This window comes from Pseudophryne corroboree, chromosome 4, assembly GCF_028390025.1.
Source record: "Pseudophryne corroboree isolate aPseCor3 chromosome 4, aPseCor3.hap2, whole genome shotgun sequence".
Lineage (NCBI taxonomy): Eukaryota > Metazoa > Chordata > Amphibia > Anura > Myobatrachidae > Pseudophryne > Pseudophryne corroboree.
The window spans coordinates 842,469,353-842,483,711 of NC_086447.1; the positions used below are offsets into that span (position 1 = coordinate 842,469,353).

The 14,359-nt window shown below is 47.5% G+C and overlaps 1 protein-coding gene across 2 annotated transcripts in view; it reads left to right on the top strand.

Moving 5' to 3' along the window:
* Positions 1–14,359, top strand: part of TRMT6 (tRNA methyltransferase 6 non-catalytic subunit) — a 163,431-nt gene that overhangs the window by 22,777 nt on the left and 126,295 nt on the right. For both annotated transcript variants that reach the window (XM_063918599.1, XM_063918600.1), the window contains exon 2: positions 11,995–12,119. In XM_063918599.1, coding sequence (XP_063774669.1) covers positions 11,995–12,119 — 125 coding nt within the window. The remainder of the gene's footprint in view (positions 1–11,994; positions 12,120–14,359) is intronic.

A 14,359-nucleotide genomic window follows, 5' to 3' on the forward strand; every position in this document is an offset into this window, starting at 1 on the left:
TTGGAGTCTGGGTAATATACATTTGCGCTTACTTTTGGTATTCTTTGAAGAATCTTTCTACCCTATGCTTCTGGTCCACTGGAATTTAAATTAAAATTGCTTTTTCCGAATATTGTGTCCCCCCTCTTCCCCCCACCCAGCGGCTTCAGACAATAGCAGCCACTGGGGAAGTGCAGATCAAGCCCCCCTCCCCTCCCCCCCTGTGTATCTGGCTGCTGCTGGGGCTATTAAAATGAAAGTAGCAATGTTCCGATGGTGCCTACCGACGCCCTGATGTTTGTAAAAAAAAAAAAAAAAAAAAAAAAAAAAACATTTTATTTTATTTATTTTTTTTACAAAAATTAGCCAATTTTTTTTTTTTCGCCTACGTCCTAGAGGATGCTGGGGACTCCGTAAGGACCATGGGGTATCGACGGCTCCGCAGGAGACATGGGCACTGTAAAGCTTTTGAATGGGTGTGCACTGGCTCCTCCCTCTATGCCCCTCCTCCAGACCTCAGTTATTTCCTGTGCCCAGTGGAGACTGGATGCACTGCAGGGGAGCTCTCCTGAGTTTCTCTGAAAATGCTTTTGTTAGGTTTTTTATTTTCAGGGAGCCCTGCTGGCAACAGGCTCCCTGCTTCGTGGGACTGAGGGGAGAGAAGCAGACCTACTTAACTGATAGGCTCTGCTTCTTAGGCTACTGGGCACCATTGGCTCCAGAGGGAGTCTGAACACGGGTCTCACCCTGTAGTTCGTCCCAGAGCCGCGCCGCCGTCCTCCTCACAGAGCCGGAAGATAGAAGCCGGGTGAGTATAAGAAGAAAGAAGACTTCAAAGGCGGCAGAAGACTTCAGATCTTCATGAGGTAACGCGCCGTGGTAACGCTGCGCGCCATTGCTCCCAGCTCACACACACAGGCACCACAGTAAGGGTGCAGGGCGCAGGGGGGGCGCCCTGGGCAGCATTAATATACCTCACATAACACTGGCAAAGTACTTATATACACTAAAAAGTATATATATTCAGAATCCCCCGCCAGTATAAAGATTTAGAGCGGGAACGAAGCCCGCCGTCGGGGGGCGGAGCTTGTTTCCTCCAGCACTAACCAGCGCCATTTTTTCTCCTCAGCATACAGAGAAGCAGCCCCGGACTCTCCCCTGCTGTTAGTTACTACAGAGGGTCAAACGAGGGGGGGGCACGTTTATTGGCGCAAAATATGTGGTGTTTTAAAAAAGCGCTGACAGACTGGGTTTTTTGTCTCAGTATACAATGGCGCTGGGTATGTGCTGGCATACTCTCTCTGTCTCTCCTATGGGCCTTATGGTGGGTCAGTCCCCATTATATTAGGTATCCCTGTGTGTGTGGGGATGTCAGTACGTCTGTGTCGACATGTCTGAGGTGGAAGGCTCATATAGGGAGGAGGCAGAGCAGATGATTGTGGTGTCTCCGTCGGCGCCGCCGACACCTGATTGAATGACTGATGTGATTTTATTACAAAGTTTGGACAAAGCTGAGTCCAAGGATTAAAGCAGGGAGTCAATCAATAGCTTTTACTGTGTCACAGGGCCCTTCGGGGTCGCAGAACCGTTCCTTTTTCACAGTTAGTAGACACCAATACCGACACGGGTTAAGACTCCAGTGTCGACGGTGATGATGCTAAGTTGCACCCAAGGGTGGACAAGTGTATTCAATATATGATTGTAGCAATTAAAGTTGTTTTGCATATCACTGAGGACCTTTCTGTCTCTGACACAAAGGTCGGCATGTTTAAGGGAAAGAATCCTGAGGTAACTTTTCCCCCATCTCGCGTGCTGATCGCCCTGTTTGATAAAGCTTGGGAAACTCCGGATAAGAAACTGCAGATTCCCAAGAAAATATTATGGCGTAACCTTTCCACTCCCAGGACAGGTTACGGTGGGAATACTCACCCACGGTGGACAAGGCATTTACGCGCTTGTCGAAAAAGAGGGGCGCTTCCTTCCCCTGATACGGCAGCCTTTAAGAGTCCTGCAGATTGCAGACAGAAAACTACCTTAAAATCAATTTGTAGGTGCCCTACTAAGGCCGGCAGTAGTGTCGGCATGGGTGGGTTGCGCAGTTGCAGCGTGGGCAGATAGCTTGTCATCTGACATTGACACCCTAGAAAAAGATGCCATTTTGGGTGACCATGGGTCACATTAAAGATGCAGCATAATATATGAGAGAAGCTGCGAGTGATATTGGGCTGTTGGGTTCAAGAGCCAATGCCATGGAGATCGCTGTTAGATGGTCCCTGTGGACCTGCCAAGGGACAGGTATGCTGTTTTAAAAAAAAAAAAAAAGACTTTGCCTTACAAAGGTGAAGTTTTATTTGGGGAGAGCCTCGCGGATCTGGTAACCACAGCGACCGCGAGTAAATCTACTCTTTTGCCTTCTGTTCCCCCACAGGAAAAGAAAACACGGCAATATCAAATGCAGTCCCTTCGGTCACATAAGTTCAGAAAGGGTCGGGGCTCTTCCTTCCTCGCCAGAGGTGTTGGTAGAGGGAAAAGAACACCAGCTACGGCTATTTCCCAAGGACAAAAGTCCACCCCGTCCTCTACAAAATCCACTACATGACGTGGGGGCTCCGCTGAGGGAGTCTGCGCCGGGGGGGGGCACATCTTCGACTCTTCAGACAAGTCTGGGTTCAGTCGGACTTGGATCCTTGGGTGGTAAAAATTGTATCCCAGGGATGCAAACTAGAATTCGAAGATGTGCCTCCTCACCGATTTTTCAAATTGGTCTTGCCAGTTTCCTCCTCAGAGAGGGAAACAGTGGCAGCTACCATACAGAAACTGTATCATCAGTATGTGATTATCAAGGTTCCCCTTCTACAGGGAAGGGGTTTTATTCAAGCCTATTTTGTGGTCCCGAAACCGGATGGCTTGGTAAGGCCCATTCTGAATCTAAAATCCCTGAACCTATATCTGAAAAGGTTAAAATTCTAGATGGAATCTCTCCGGGCAGTGATCTCCAGCCTGGAAGGGGAGGTTTTTATGGTGTCTCTTGACATAAAGGATGCATACCTTCATGTCCCCATTTATCCTCCTCATCAGGCGTACCTAATATTCGCTGTACAGGATTGTTATTCCCACGTCCGACACGTTCATTGCGGACATGATGGTGCTCCTGCGTGAGCAAGGCGTCACATTTATCCCATACTTGGACGATCTCCTGATAAAGGCGAGTTCAAGAGGGAAAATTATTACAAAGCGTATCTCTCTCCCTGAGAATACTACAACAACACTGCGGGATCCTAAATCTACCAACGTCACAGTTGTTTCCAACAACTCGACTACCGTTTTTGGACATGATTCTGGACACAGAAAAACAAAAGGTCTTTCTCCCAGAGGAAAAAGCCCAAGTACTCCAGAACATGGTCAGAGACTAAATGCACTAATTTATTAGGAAGGATAATGGGGCCTACGAGGCCATTCCACACGGACCTTTCAGTGGGATCTTCTGGACAAGTGGTCAGGGTCCCACCGTCGCATACATTGGAGCCCGGTCCCCCCGGGCCAGGGTCTCTCTCTCTCTCTCTCCCCTGTGGTGGCTCCAGAGTGCTCATCTTTAGAGGGTCGCAGGTTCGGCATTCAAGATTGAGTTCTTGTGACTACGGACGCGAGCCTCCGAGGATGGGGAGCAGTCACACAGGGAAACAATGTTCAGGAAATATGGTCAGGCCAAGAGGCTTACCTACACATCAATGTGCTGAAATTGAAGGCCATTTGCAACAGCCTCAAACAAGCGGAGAATTTTCTTCACAATCCTGCCTGTTCTGATCCAGTCAGACAACGTTCCGGCAGTGACGCAGGTGAACCGCCAGGGCGGGACATAAAGCAGAGCAGAAATAGCAGAAGCCACCAGGATTCTTCGCGGGGCGAAAAAGCATGTAAGCGCTCCGTCAGAGGTCTTCATTACAGAGGACACAATATCCATCCAGGAGAGTGGGGACTTCATCAGGAAGTCTTTACAGTGGTGACAAGTCGTTGAGGACTTCCTCATATAGACATGAGGGCATCACGCCTCAACAGGAAGATTGGGACGTATTGGTCCAGGTCGAGGGACCCTCAGGCAGCGGCGGTGGACGCCCTGGTGACACCGTGGGTGTTTCAGTCGGTCTGTGTGCTCCCTCCACGTATTCTCATCTCAAAAATATTGAGAATCATATTACAAACAAGAGTGCAGACAATACTCATTGTTCCAGATTGGCCTTCAAGGGCCTGGTATGCAGATCTTCAGGGACTGATCTCAGAAGATCCGTGGCCCCTTCCTCACAGGGAGAACCTGCTACTACAGGGGCTGTACGTGTTTCAAGACTTACCGCGGTTACGTTTGACGGCATGGCGGTTGAACACCAAATCCTAGCTGGAAAGGGTATTCCAGAGAAGGTCGTTCCTACTCTTATTAAAGCTAGAAAAGATGTTGCGGCGAAGCACCATCACCGTATCTGGAGAAAATATGTGTCTTGGTGTGAAGCCAAGGATGTTCCTACTGAGGATTTCCAACTAGGAAGTTTTCTCCATTTTCTACAGACAGGAGTGGATATGGGCCTAAAGTTAGGCTCAATTAAGGTGCAGATTTCTGCCTTATCCATATTCTTTCAGAAGGAATTGGCTTCTCTCACAGAAGTTCAGACTTTGGTAAAAAGAGCGTTACACATCCAACCTCTTTTTGTGCCCCCAGTGGCACCATGTGACCTTAACGTGGTGTTAAGTTTCCTTAAGTCACAATGGTTTGAACCGCTTCAAACAGTTAAATTGAATTTTCTCACTTGGAAAGTGATCATGTTATTGGCCTTGTCATCTGCGAGGCGGGTGTCCGACTTGGCGGCCTTGTCTCTCAAAAGCCCCTATCTGATTTTACATGCGGATTGAACAGAGTTGAGGACTCGTCCTCAAAGTCTGCCTAAAGTTGGTTGCGTTATTGCATGTAAACCAACCTATTGTAGTGCCTGTGGCTACGGGTGACTAGGAGAATTCCAGGCCCCTGGTTGTAGTCAGGGCCTTAAAGTTTTATTTAGCCAGAACGGCTATGGTTAGGAAAACAGATGCACTATTTGTCCTGTAGGCAGCCAACAAGGTTGGCGTTCCTGCTTCTAAGCAGACTATTGCTAGCGGGATCGGTAACACGATTCAGCAGGTTAAATTTACGGCTGATTCGCCGGTACCAAATTCAGTAAAGGCCCATTCCACTAGGAAGGTGGGCTCTTCTTGGGCGGATGCCCGAGGCTTCTCGGCATTACAGTTTTGCCGAGCAGCTACTTGGTCGGGTTCAAACACTTTTGAAAAATTCTATAAGTTTGATACCCTGGCTGATGAGGACCTCCTGTTTGCTCAATCGGTGCTGCAGAGTCATCCGCACTCTCCCGCCCGTTTTGGAGCTTTGGTATAATCCCCATGGTCCTTACGGAGTCCCCAGCATCCTCTAGGACGTAAGAGAAAATAAGATTTTAAACCTACCGGTAAATCTTTTTCTCCTAGTCCGTTGAGGATGCTGGGCGCCCGTCCCAGTGCGGAAACATTCTGCAAGACTTGTATATAGTTATTGCATACTTAAGGGTTAAGTTAAAGTTGAGATCGGCCTATGGCTGATGCTGTTTTTATTCATACTGTTAACTGGTTATTGTATACCACGTTGTGCGGTGTGTATGGTGTGGGCTGGTGTGTATCTCGCCCTTAGATAACAAAATCCTTTTCCTCGTACTGTCAGTCTCCTCTGGGCACGGTCCTAACTGAGGTCTGGAGGAGGGGCATAGAGGGAGGAGCCAGTGCACACCCATTCTAAAGCTTTACAGTGCCCATGTCTCCTGCGGAGCCGTCGATACCCCATGGTCCTTACGGAGTCCCCAGCATCCTCTACGGACTAGGAGAAAAAGATTTACCGGTAGGTTTAAAATCTAATTTTTTTTACTAAAATCATCTTGGATAATGTTAAATATATGTTCTTCACCTAATTCACTCATAAAAAAAACTAACAATTTCTGAGCGGTTTTTGGGGGAAGAAAAAAAAAACGTCCGTTACGTGATTAACAGGTGGCTGAGTAATAGGTTTCGAGTTTTCTGAAGCAGCACGATTCCAATGATCTCGGCTGCAGATTTAAAGTGGTAATAATTTAAATGGCAAAACCAGGATTATTTTGTCATGGTAATTACTGCCGCTTTAAGGGCTTGATACTGCAGCATCTTTGTGTGCATCTTTTGCCGGTATTGGAAATATAGGGGGATATTCAATTGTTTGAAAAGTCAGTTGGTTGACTTTTTTTTCCTATCTAATAGACAGGAGAAAAACAGACACCCAACCGACTTTTCAAACAATTGAATTTCCCCCATAGGATATGACAGATTATAAGAACCACTTGGCCCATCTAGTCTGCCCATGTACAAGCACTCACTAGGGTTAATTTTTGTCGTGAGCCAATTATCCTACCAGTATATGTTTGGATTGTGGGAGGAAAGCGGAGTACCCGGAGGAAACCAAGACAAGGAGAATATACAAACTCCACACAGTTAGGGTCATGGTGGGAATCATACCCATGACCTCAGTGCTGTGAGGCAGTAATGCTAACCATTACACCGTCCATGCTGTCCTGTATTGCTTCTGCGTACAGCTGTGTATCTGACTGCAAGGACTGAGACGCCCACTACGAGCATCTTTAGACACTCAAATGCCACTTGGTGCATATTTAGACGCAACCATCGGCCACACCATAGAAACTTGAAATCGCCACATTTCTAGATGCGGATTGTCCATCACAGTATGGTCTCCAGTGTGAGCGATTTATGGATCTAAATTTGCAGCAATTCCAAAGACACACCCATAAGACGGGCTTACTCCGTGTGTCTGCATAGCCGGTGCCCAGGAACAAGCAGCATGTTTTCAAGATATTTCTGGGACCATGCATCTCAATCCCAACTGCGACTGCACGCACGGGCTCTGGAACGCATGTGTAGTGTGACTTAAATTCTTGTGCAGCAGAATACATGCGTCTGACACGGGCCCTAAATCTGCAGCCAAGATTACCGTCTGCATAGCCTATTACATTACCGCCATAGCCTTTATAATCTACCCATCATAGGCTTCTTGTTCTGTATGACCTAGTGTTGCTGTAAACTTACTACACAAAATAGTGCAATACAAATTTTCATATATCATAGATTTTTTTATTTTTCTGTAAAAGTCGATGCAGACCGGCAGACATTTTCGTAGAGGCATATATAGATCCTATATAATAAAAGGCTAACGCTGATAATTCAAGTGTTCTGTGCGCCACTAGATGATGCCCGATTGAGGAATTCAAGTGTTGCTCTGTTCCGGCACACACAGCCGCCAGCGCCGACATCACTGTTATGTTGATCCGCCATTTAGACGGGCTGGTAACTAGTATGGTACATAAAAAAACTCAAGCAGCAGCGATACAGTTTCAGACCATGAGGCCAGTACAGTGCGTATGCTACGTGGTCTTCGAGTATCAGGAATGGGGAAGATGTACTAAGATTTCACGTGATAAAGTACCAACCAACCAGCTCCCTAACTGTCCTTTTTCAAACCCAGCCTGCAACATGGCAGTTAGGAGCTGGTTGGCTGGTAAATTATCTCCGTGAAATATATCACTTTTCAATGCTTAGTATATCTCCCCCCATTCTGCAGGAGGGTCAAAATATGACGCCTTGGTAATTGTTCTTGAAAAGGATGTATCAAGCCTTGGAGAGAGATAAAGTAGAGAAGTTGCACAAAGCAACCAGTCAGCTTCTGTCATTTATCTATCCCAGTCTATGAAATGAAAGCTGATTAGTTGATTTGGGCAACTTCTCCACTCACACACACACACTCTCTCTCTCTCTCTCGCTCTCGCTCTCGCTCTCGCTCTCGCTCTCGCTCTCGCTCTCGCTCTCGCTCTCGCTCTCGCTCTCGCTCTCGCTCTCTCGCTCTCGCTTAATACAGGTTGGGTACGAAATCCCGGCAGCAGCATCGCGATGGTCAGAATCCCGAAATAAAGTATTTTAACCTTAACCCCTGACCCTAGCCGTCCCCTCCCGCAGCCTAACCCTTCCCTTCCTGCAGTTTAACCTTAACCCTGCCCTTCCCGCAACCTATCCCTAGCCGTCCCCTCCCGTAGCCTAACCCTAGCGCCCCATCCTGCAACCTAAACCTTCCCTTCCTGCAATCTAACCTAAACTCTTCATTTCCTGACCGTATTCTGACTGTCTGAATCCTGCACACATCCCTTCATACATATCCCCTTAATATGTCTCTATACCGTAAGGCAGCATTGTTTTGATTTGCTTTATATCTGGCTTCTGAGAAGATCACGGCCTTGAATTGGACAAAAATGGTGGCACATTCACCAAACCATTGACCAAGACAATACCTGTCAAGAACAATAAAAAATGCTGCAACACACTGTAAAAATGTTCATTACGTGCCATTAATAAACAACTAGCAATGATTGCCCGCAGGAACATGCATTGCCGAATATTAGGGGACCACCAGAATGTATCGCCGTATGAAACACTACCGTGTTTACTGGAATATTGAATGCTGTTGTTTTCAATATGTTTGTTGTCCCTTATTTATTAAGCTATTTTCACTCCTTTGTCCACTAAAAATAAGCCGATTTTCAGTCTACTGAGAACCTAGACACTGCAGCGGCAGTCATTCATCTAAGTGTAATTGTGTAATCCTATCGCTTAAAGGCAAAACTATGTTAAGTCCAGTGATGTCACTGCCTAATCTTCCAGGAGAGCAGGGTGTACCGCCCCCTTCTGGCATCTGCTGGGTATAGGAAGGCATACACCACTCTGCAGCATGTAAAACATGATCTCATTATTAGGTCATGTTCTGCTAAAGTCTGGAGCTAATTCAGTGATTTCTCCTACTTTCCTTTGTGGAACTGATTAATTTTCTTTATGACTATGGGGGTCATTCCGGCCCGATCGCTCGCTGCAGTTTATCGCAGCGCAGCGATCGGGTTGGAATTGCGCCGGCGCATGCCGGACGGCCGTAGGCCGTCGCTCAGTAGCGATCGCCTCTGCCTGATTGGCAGGCAGAGGCGGTCGCAGGGTGGGAGGGGGCTGGATGGCGGCGCTAAGCTGCCGTTTAGGGGGCGCGGTCTGGCCAACGCAGGCGTGGCCAGACCGTTGGGGGGGCGCGGCGACTGCTTGACGTCTCACGCAGCCGCTGCGGCCAGTGGCAGCGACGAACAACTCCCGGCCAGCCGCAGGAGTTGCGCTGGCTGGGAGTTACTCCACAAATACAAAAGCATCGCCGTTGTGTGATGCTTTTGCATTTGTGCAGGGGGTTGGGAGCTGGACTGACATGCAGAGCGGACTAGCCCTGTGCTGGGCGTCGTCCCCCCATGACAGGGAAGATGATCGTAGCTGTGCTAAATTTAGCACAGCTACGATCAACTCGGAATGACCCCCTATAACCGCAGCATAGCCCGAAAATGTTACTCAGTTTATCATGTTGGTCCCCACATAACACCACATAGGTATTTCTAACTCTAGTGTCTAGGGGTAGGCAACACCTGTCACTACAAGTGCTGTGGCACTACACATCCCAGCATGCCAAATTCTATGGGGTATATTCAATTGAAGTCGAAAACTGCCGGCTGTCGAAAATATGGCAGTTTTCGACTTTTTAAGGTCGAATCCTGATTCGACCTATTCATTATATTCCTAAATTTTTCTACAAGTCGATGAATTCGACTTGTCGAAAAGCACGTGGATTGGCGGAATAGCTGCCGATCCACGTACTTGTGTAGAAAAACGGGGCCAAAACCGACAGATTTTGTCCCCCTTTTCGACCATCTCAGTCCGACATCAAAAGATGTCGGACTGAGATGCGGACCCAGAGGAGGAGAGGGGGGAGAGCCGCAGGGAGACGGGGGGACAGCCAGCGGGCATACAGGGAGATCAGCGCTACAGTAGCGCTGCAGGAGGATGTCACACAGCCGCCCGACCTCACGGCAGCTTCCACCCGGCTCCAGCACGCTTGCTGGAGCCGGGTGGACACTGCCGCGAGGTCGGGCGGCTGTGTGACATCCTCCTGCAGCGCTACTGTAGCGCTAGTCTCCCCGCGGCTCGCCCCCCTTCTCCTCCTCTGCGTCCCTCATCTCAATTCGACTTGAAAAAGTCTAATTGAGATGAGATTGAATAGGAGTTGTCGGATCCATTCCGACAAATACATGTCGGAATGGATCCGACATTAATTGAATGTACCCCATGTTTCTATGCCTACCTTAACTCACTTTTTTATTTATTTTTACCTTATCACAGCCCCTTTAGAAAGTGTGTAGTTTTGTATAGCCATGATGTTAGAGTATCTTACTGCTTCTTAGGCTGGGTAAACGCTTTACCGACAGATCTGCCGTCCGGCCGACCCGTTGACCAATCTTAACAATTGGTAGGGTTTGTGCACAGTCGATCATATGCATACACACTTGACAATCCTCTTGCCCGATTATTTCTGGCCCAGTAGTTCCATTTGAATATGGTTGGTTCTAAATCGGAGTGGGGAAAGGGACCTCTTATGTCACCAGGGGGCGGAGTCAAGTCACCAGTGGGAGGAGCCGCGGCCAAACAGGGTACCCGAAATGTACCCCCACGGGCTTGCTTCGCTTGCCACGCTTCGGGCTCGCCACTGGGTTACTAAAGGTAATAGTTGGTGGCGTGGATAGTAGAAGAACTATCCTGCAGGCCTAGCTCCTCCCCCTTGTGTCGTAGCTCCTCCCCCTGACATAAAAAGGTCCCTTAGGCCACTTGAATCTAGCATCTACCATTTGAATATGCGTGTCCACTTGTGATGTCCTATTCAATGGATTCTGTGGCCGATATATATCGTTTGGCTGGCTGATTACCCTTACACACAGGCAGATGTACTGTTATATCAGCATGTACCCAGCCTTAGATTTGCTGGACTGGCTCCTGAATTCTCTAGCCCACCACTGACCAGCATGATATGTCTGTGTCGCTTTTACTGCTCTGTATAAATCTTGGTTCTTTATATTTACGGCATTATAATAATAATTTCAAAACTTTCTGGAAATTTATACATTTGTGCTTTGTTCCCAAATTAATCAGGCTTCAAACAAAATGACAACATAACCTGAGCTCAGAGCCCTGTCCCTCATCGCAGTATAGGCTGTACTTTGTTACTATTACAGCAGTAGATGGTGAGCCGCGTTCCGATCACTGCTACTTCTTACTGATTATAATGCGGAATAATCAGTAGTCAATGTGGACATTTAGAAGCGGCAGTATGCATAATTAAAGTGAATGGTATTTCATCGTTTTACAATGAAATGCGTGGAAGTGGCGGCATACCATACGCCATATACTGGCTCAATCTCTCTGTATAATATGACACATTATATTAGTTATGCTGTTGTAATAAAGTAAGGCTCAACAAAATCTAGCCTACAATTTGCCATAGGAACTAGAAAACACAGTAATCCACATGGCATCTGTCATCAACGGAGACCTTTTGCAGCAGGTTTTTGCTCTGCCGTGGAGAAATATGTCTAGCCCTGTCATATAGCGTATCATAATGTACATGTTAGAGAAGTGTGAGGATGTCCATCAATACCTGTAAGCTGTACAGTATGTGATGAGGGGAGCAGTACAGAGCCAAATTGCTAACTGTCTACTATCTATTATTGAAGTTCCTCTAGAAACTCAGTTGGATGGAACGTTTGCATCAGAAAATACATTTATTTGGAAAACTCTATTACGCAAGTGCTCATTTGTGCTATTTATTTGTTGTAGTAACATTTACATAGCACCAGCATATTGCTTTGTGTTGTACAACTGCTACAACCGCTGCTGTAGGCCACATACATTACTCTCCAAATCTCAGGTTTATTCTTTTCCTCAAACATTTGCCCCATCTCTGTTTTTTGCTGCTCACTGCTTCCTGTCCACCCGGTAAGCGATCTTACTAAATGTTTTATAAATACAATGAGTGTGTGTGTTTTTCATTTTTATTTACAGGAAAATAATTTTTGAAAAACAGTGGATATATTTGGACAACGCAGTCGGTAAAAGTTATGGCACAATGTTCGAGATAGCAGAAGGTGGAAATCTTCAGCCAAAGAGAATTGAAGTGGCTGCAGCAGGTATAGCAGGTTCTTCTTGTCTTTCACATGTGTGGTTTTGTAGAGTACAATGGGGGTAATTCTGAGTTGATCGCAGCAGCAAATTTGTTAGCAGTTGGGCAAAACCATGTGCACTGCAGGGGGGCAGATATAACATGTGCAGAGAGAGTTAGATTTGGGTGGGGTGTATTCAAACTGAAATCTAAATTGCAGTGTAAAAATAAAGCAGCCAGTATTTACCCTGCACAGAAACAAAATATCCCATCCAAATCTAACTCTCTCTGCACATGTTACATCTGCCCCACCTGCATGGTTTTGCCCAATTGCTAACAAACTTGCTGCTGCGATTAACTCAGAATTACCCCCAATATCTGAAGGAGTTGAGAGGGGCGGATATCTGGAGGTGAAAGCTGAGAGAGAGGCAGATTGGGAGGAGCAGGATGGTGGAGGAGCTGGTTGGGGGTGGAGTATTATGGGATGTGCGAATTGACCGGCAGGACAGAGAGGTAGTGATTGGGCGGAGCAGCAGGGGAAATAAAAAGGGGGAAGAGGTGACTATAAAGAGAGGATGGCAAACACCAAGGGGCGGATTGATGATTGACTAATGATTGATTTTGATCTATTTAAAGCGATTGACATCGATGTTGTGTTTCAGGATCTCATTTGCACATTTAAAAAAACAAGCAAAAAACAACAACTTTTTAATCAGCCAGTCTCTGGGTAGTGAGCAGCCATTGAACAGATAATACACCATATACCAGGCCTGGCCAACCTGTGGCTCTCCAGCTGCTGTGAAACTACTCATCCCAGCATGCCCTGCAACAGTTTTAGCATTCTATAACGGTAAAGCCCAGTACCCACGGGCCGATATAGGAGAGATGTGTGCTGAGCGAAGCGCTCAGCACACATCTCTCCTGCCGCTCAGCACAGCGCGATCTGTGCTGAGCGTGCGGGGGGAGACGGGGGGGGGCGCTTACTTCACCCAGCGGGTGAAGTGAGCGACCCGCTAGATTGGCCTGCATGCAGGCCAATCTAGCAGCGGCGATAGCGATGTGCGGGGCCGCGCATCGCTATCGCCGAGGGGGCTACACACGGAGCGATCATGCTGATATTCTAAGCAATCTAGTCAGATTGCTTAGAATATCGCGCCGTGAGTACCCCCCTTAAAACTGTGTTAGGGCATGTTGGGACTTGTAGTTTCACAACAGCTGGAGAGCCACAGGTTGGCCAGCTCTGTCATATACTACTGTCCGTCTTGCTAATTTTTCCTCCTGCACTCAATGACTGGCGGGCATTATTGTATCCATTGCTAACTGAACTTAGAAGTTAAAGTTCAATATTCATTTTATTCATCACTGATGTGCTATGTGGGCATCCATTGCGGGTATCGGAGAAATGGGAAGCAGTCAGGATCCTGGCTGTCGGGAAACTGACAGCCAGAATACTGACGCCAGGATCCCGACACTAGTCTGAATGCCGACACCGGCTTTCAGAAAAGGAGCAACATCCCAGCGCCTGAATCCCAACAACCGGGATCCCGTACAGGGAGACAACGCGACGCTGCCGAGGTAAATCGCGGGGCGGTGGGAGGTTAGGGTTTGGCTGCGTCCCGGGGGTTTAGGGTTAGGCTTCAGGGAGGAGGGTTAGGTTTAGGCAGTGGGGATGGGGGGGTTGGGTTTAGGCACCTGCAGGGGGTTGTTAGGGTTAGGGGGGGTGAGGAGAGGGTAGAACACCCTTTACACACCCCTGTCTGTATTTTAAACTCCAGGATCCCGGCATCAGTATTTTGATCGCCCGGATCTCATACTGATCCCTGATAAATAACAGGCACGATTACAATGTGGTCTTTTATGGTTCCCGTGAGCGTGTCTAGTGAGAACATGTGATTGTTACCGTCCATAGACTGATCATGTCAGTTCATCCACTGTTATTACACCCTGGGCACTCGGAGTCCCGAGCGTAACCATCTAGTGAATAACCGCTCAGGGTAATAAACATCACATACATATAAATACATTTCTCTGACGTCCTAAGTGGATGCTGGGGACTCCGTAAGGACCATGGGGAATAGCGGCTCCGCAGGAGACAGGGCACAAAAGTAAAAGCTTTAGGATCAGGTGGTGTGCACTGGCTCCTCCCCCTATGACCCTCCTCCAAGCCTCAGTTAGGTTTTTGTGCCCGGCCGAGAAGGGTGCAATCTAGGTGGCTCTCCTAAAGAGCTGCTTAGAGTAAAAGTTTTGTTAGGTTTTTTATTTTCAGTG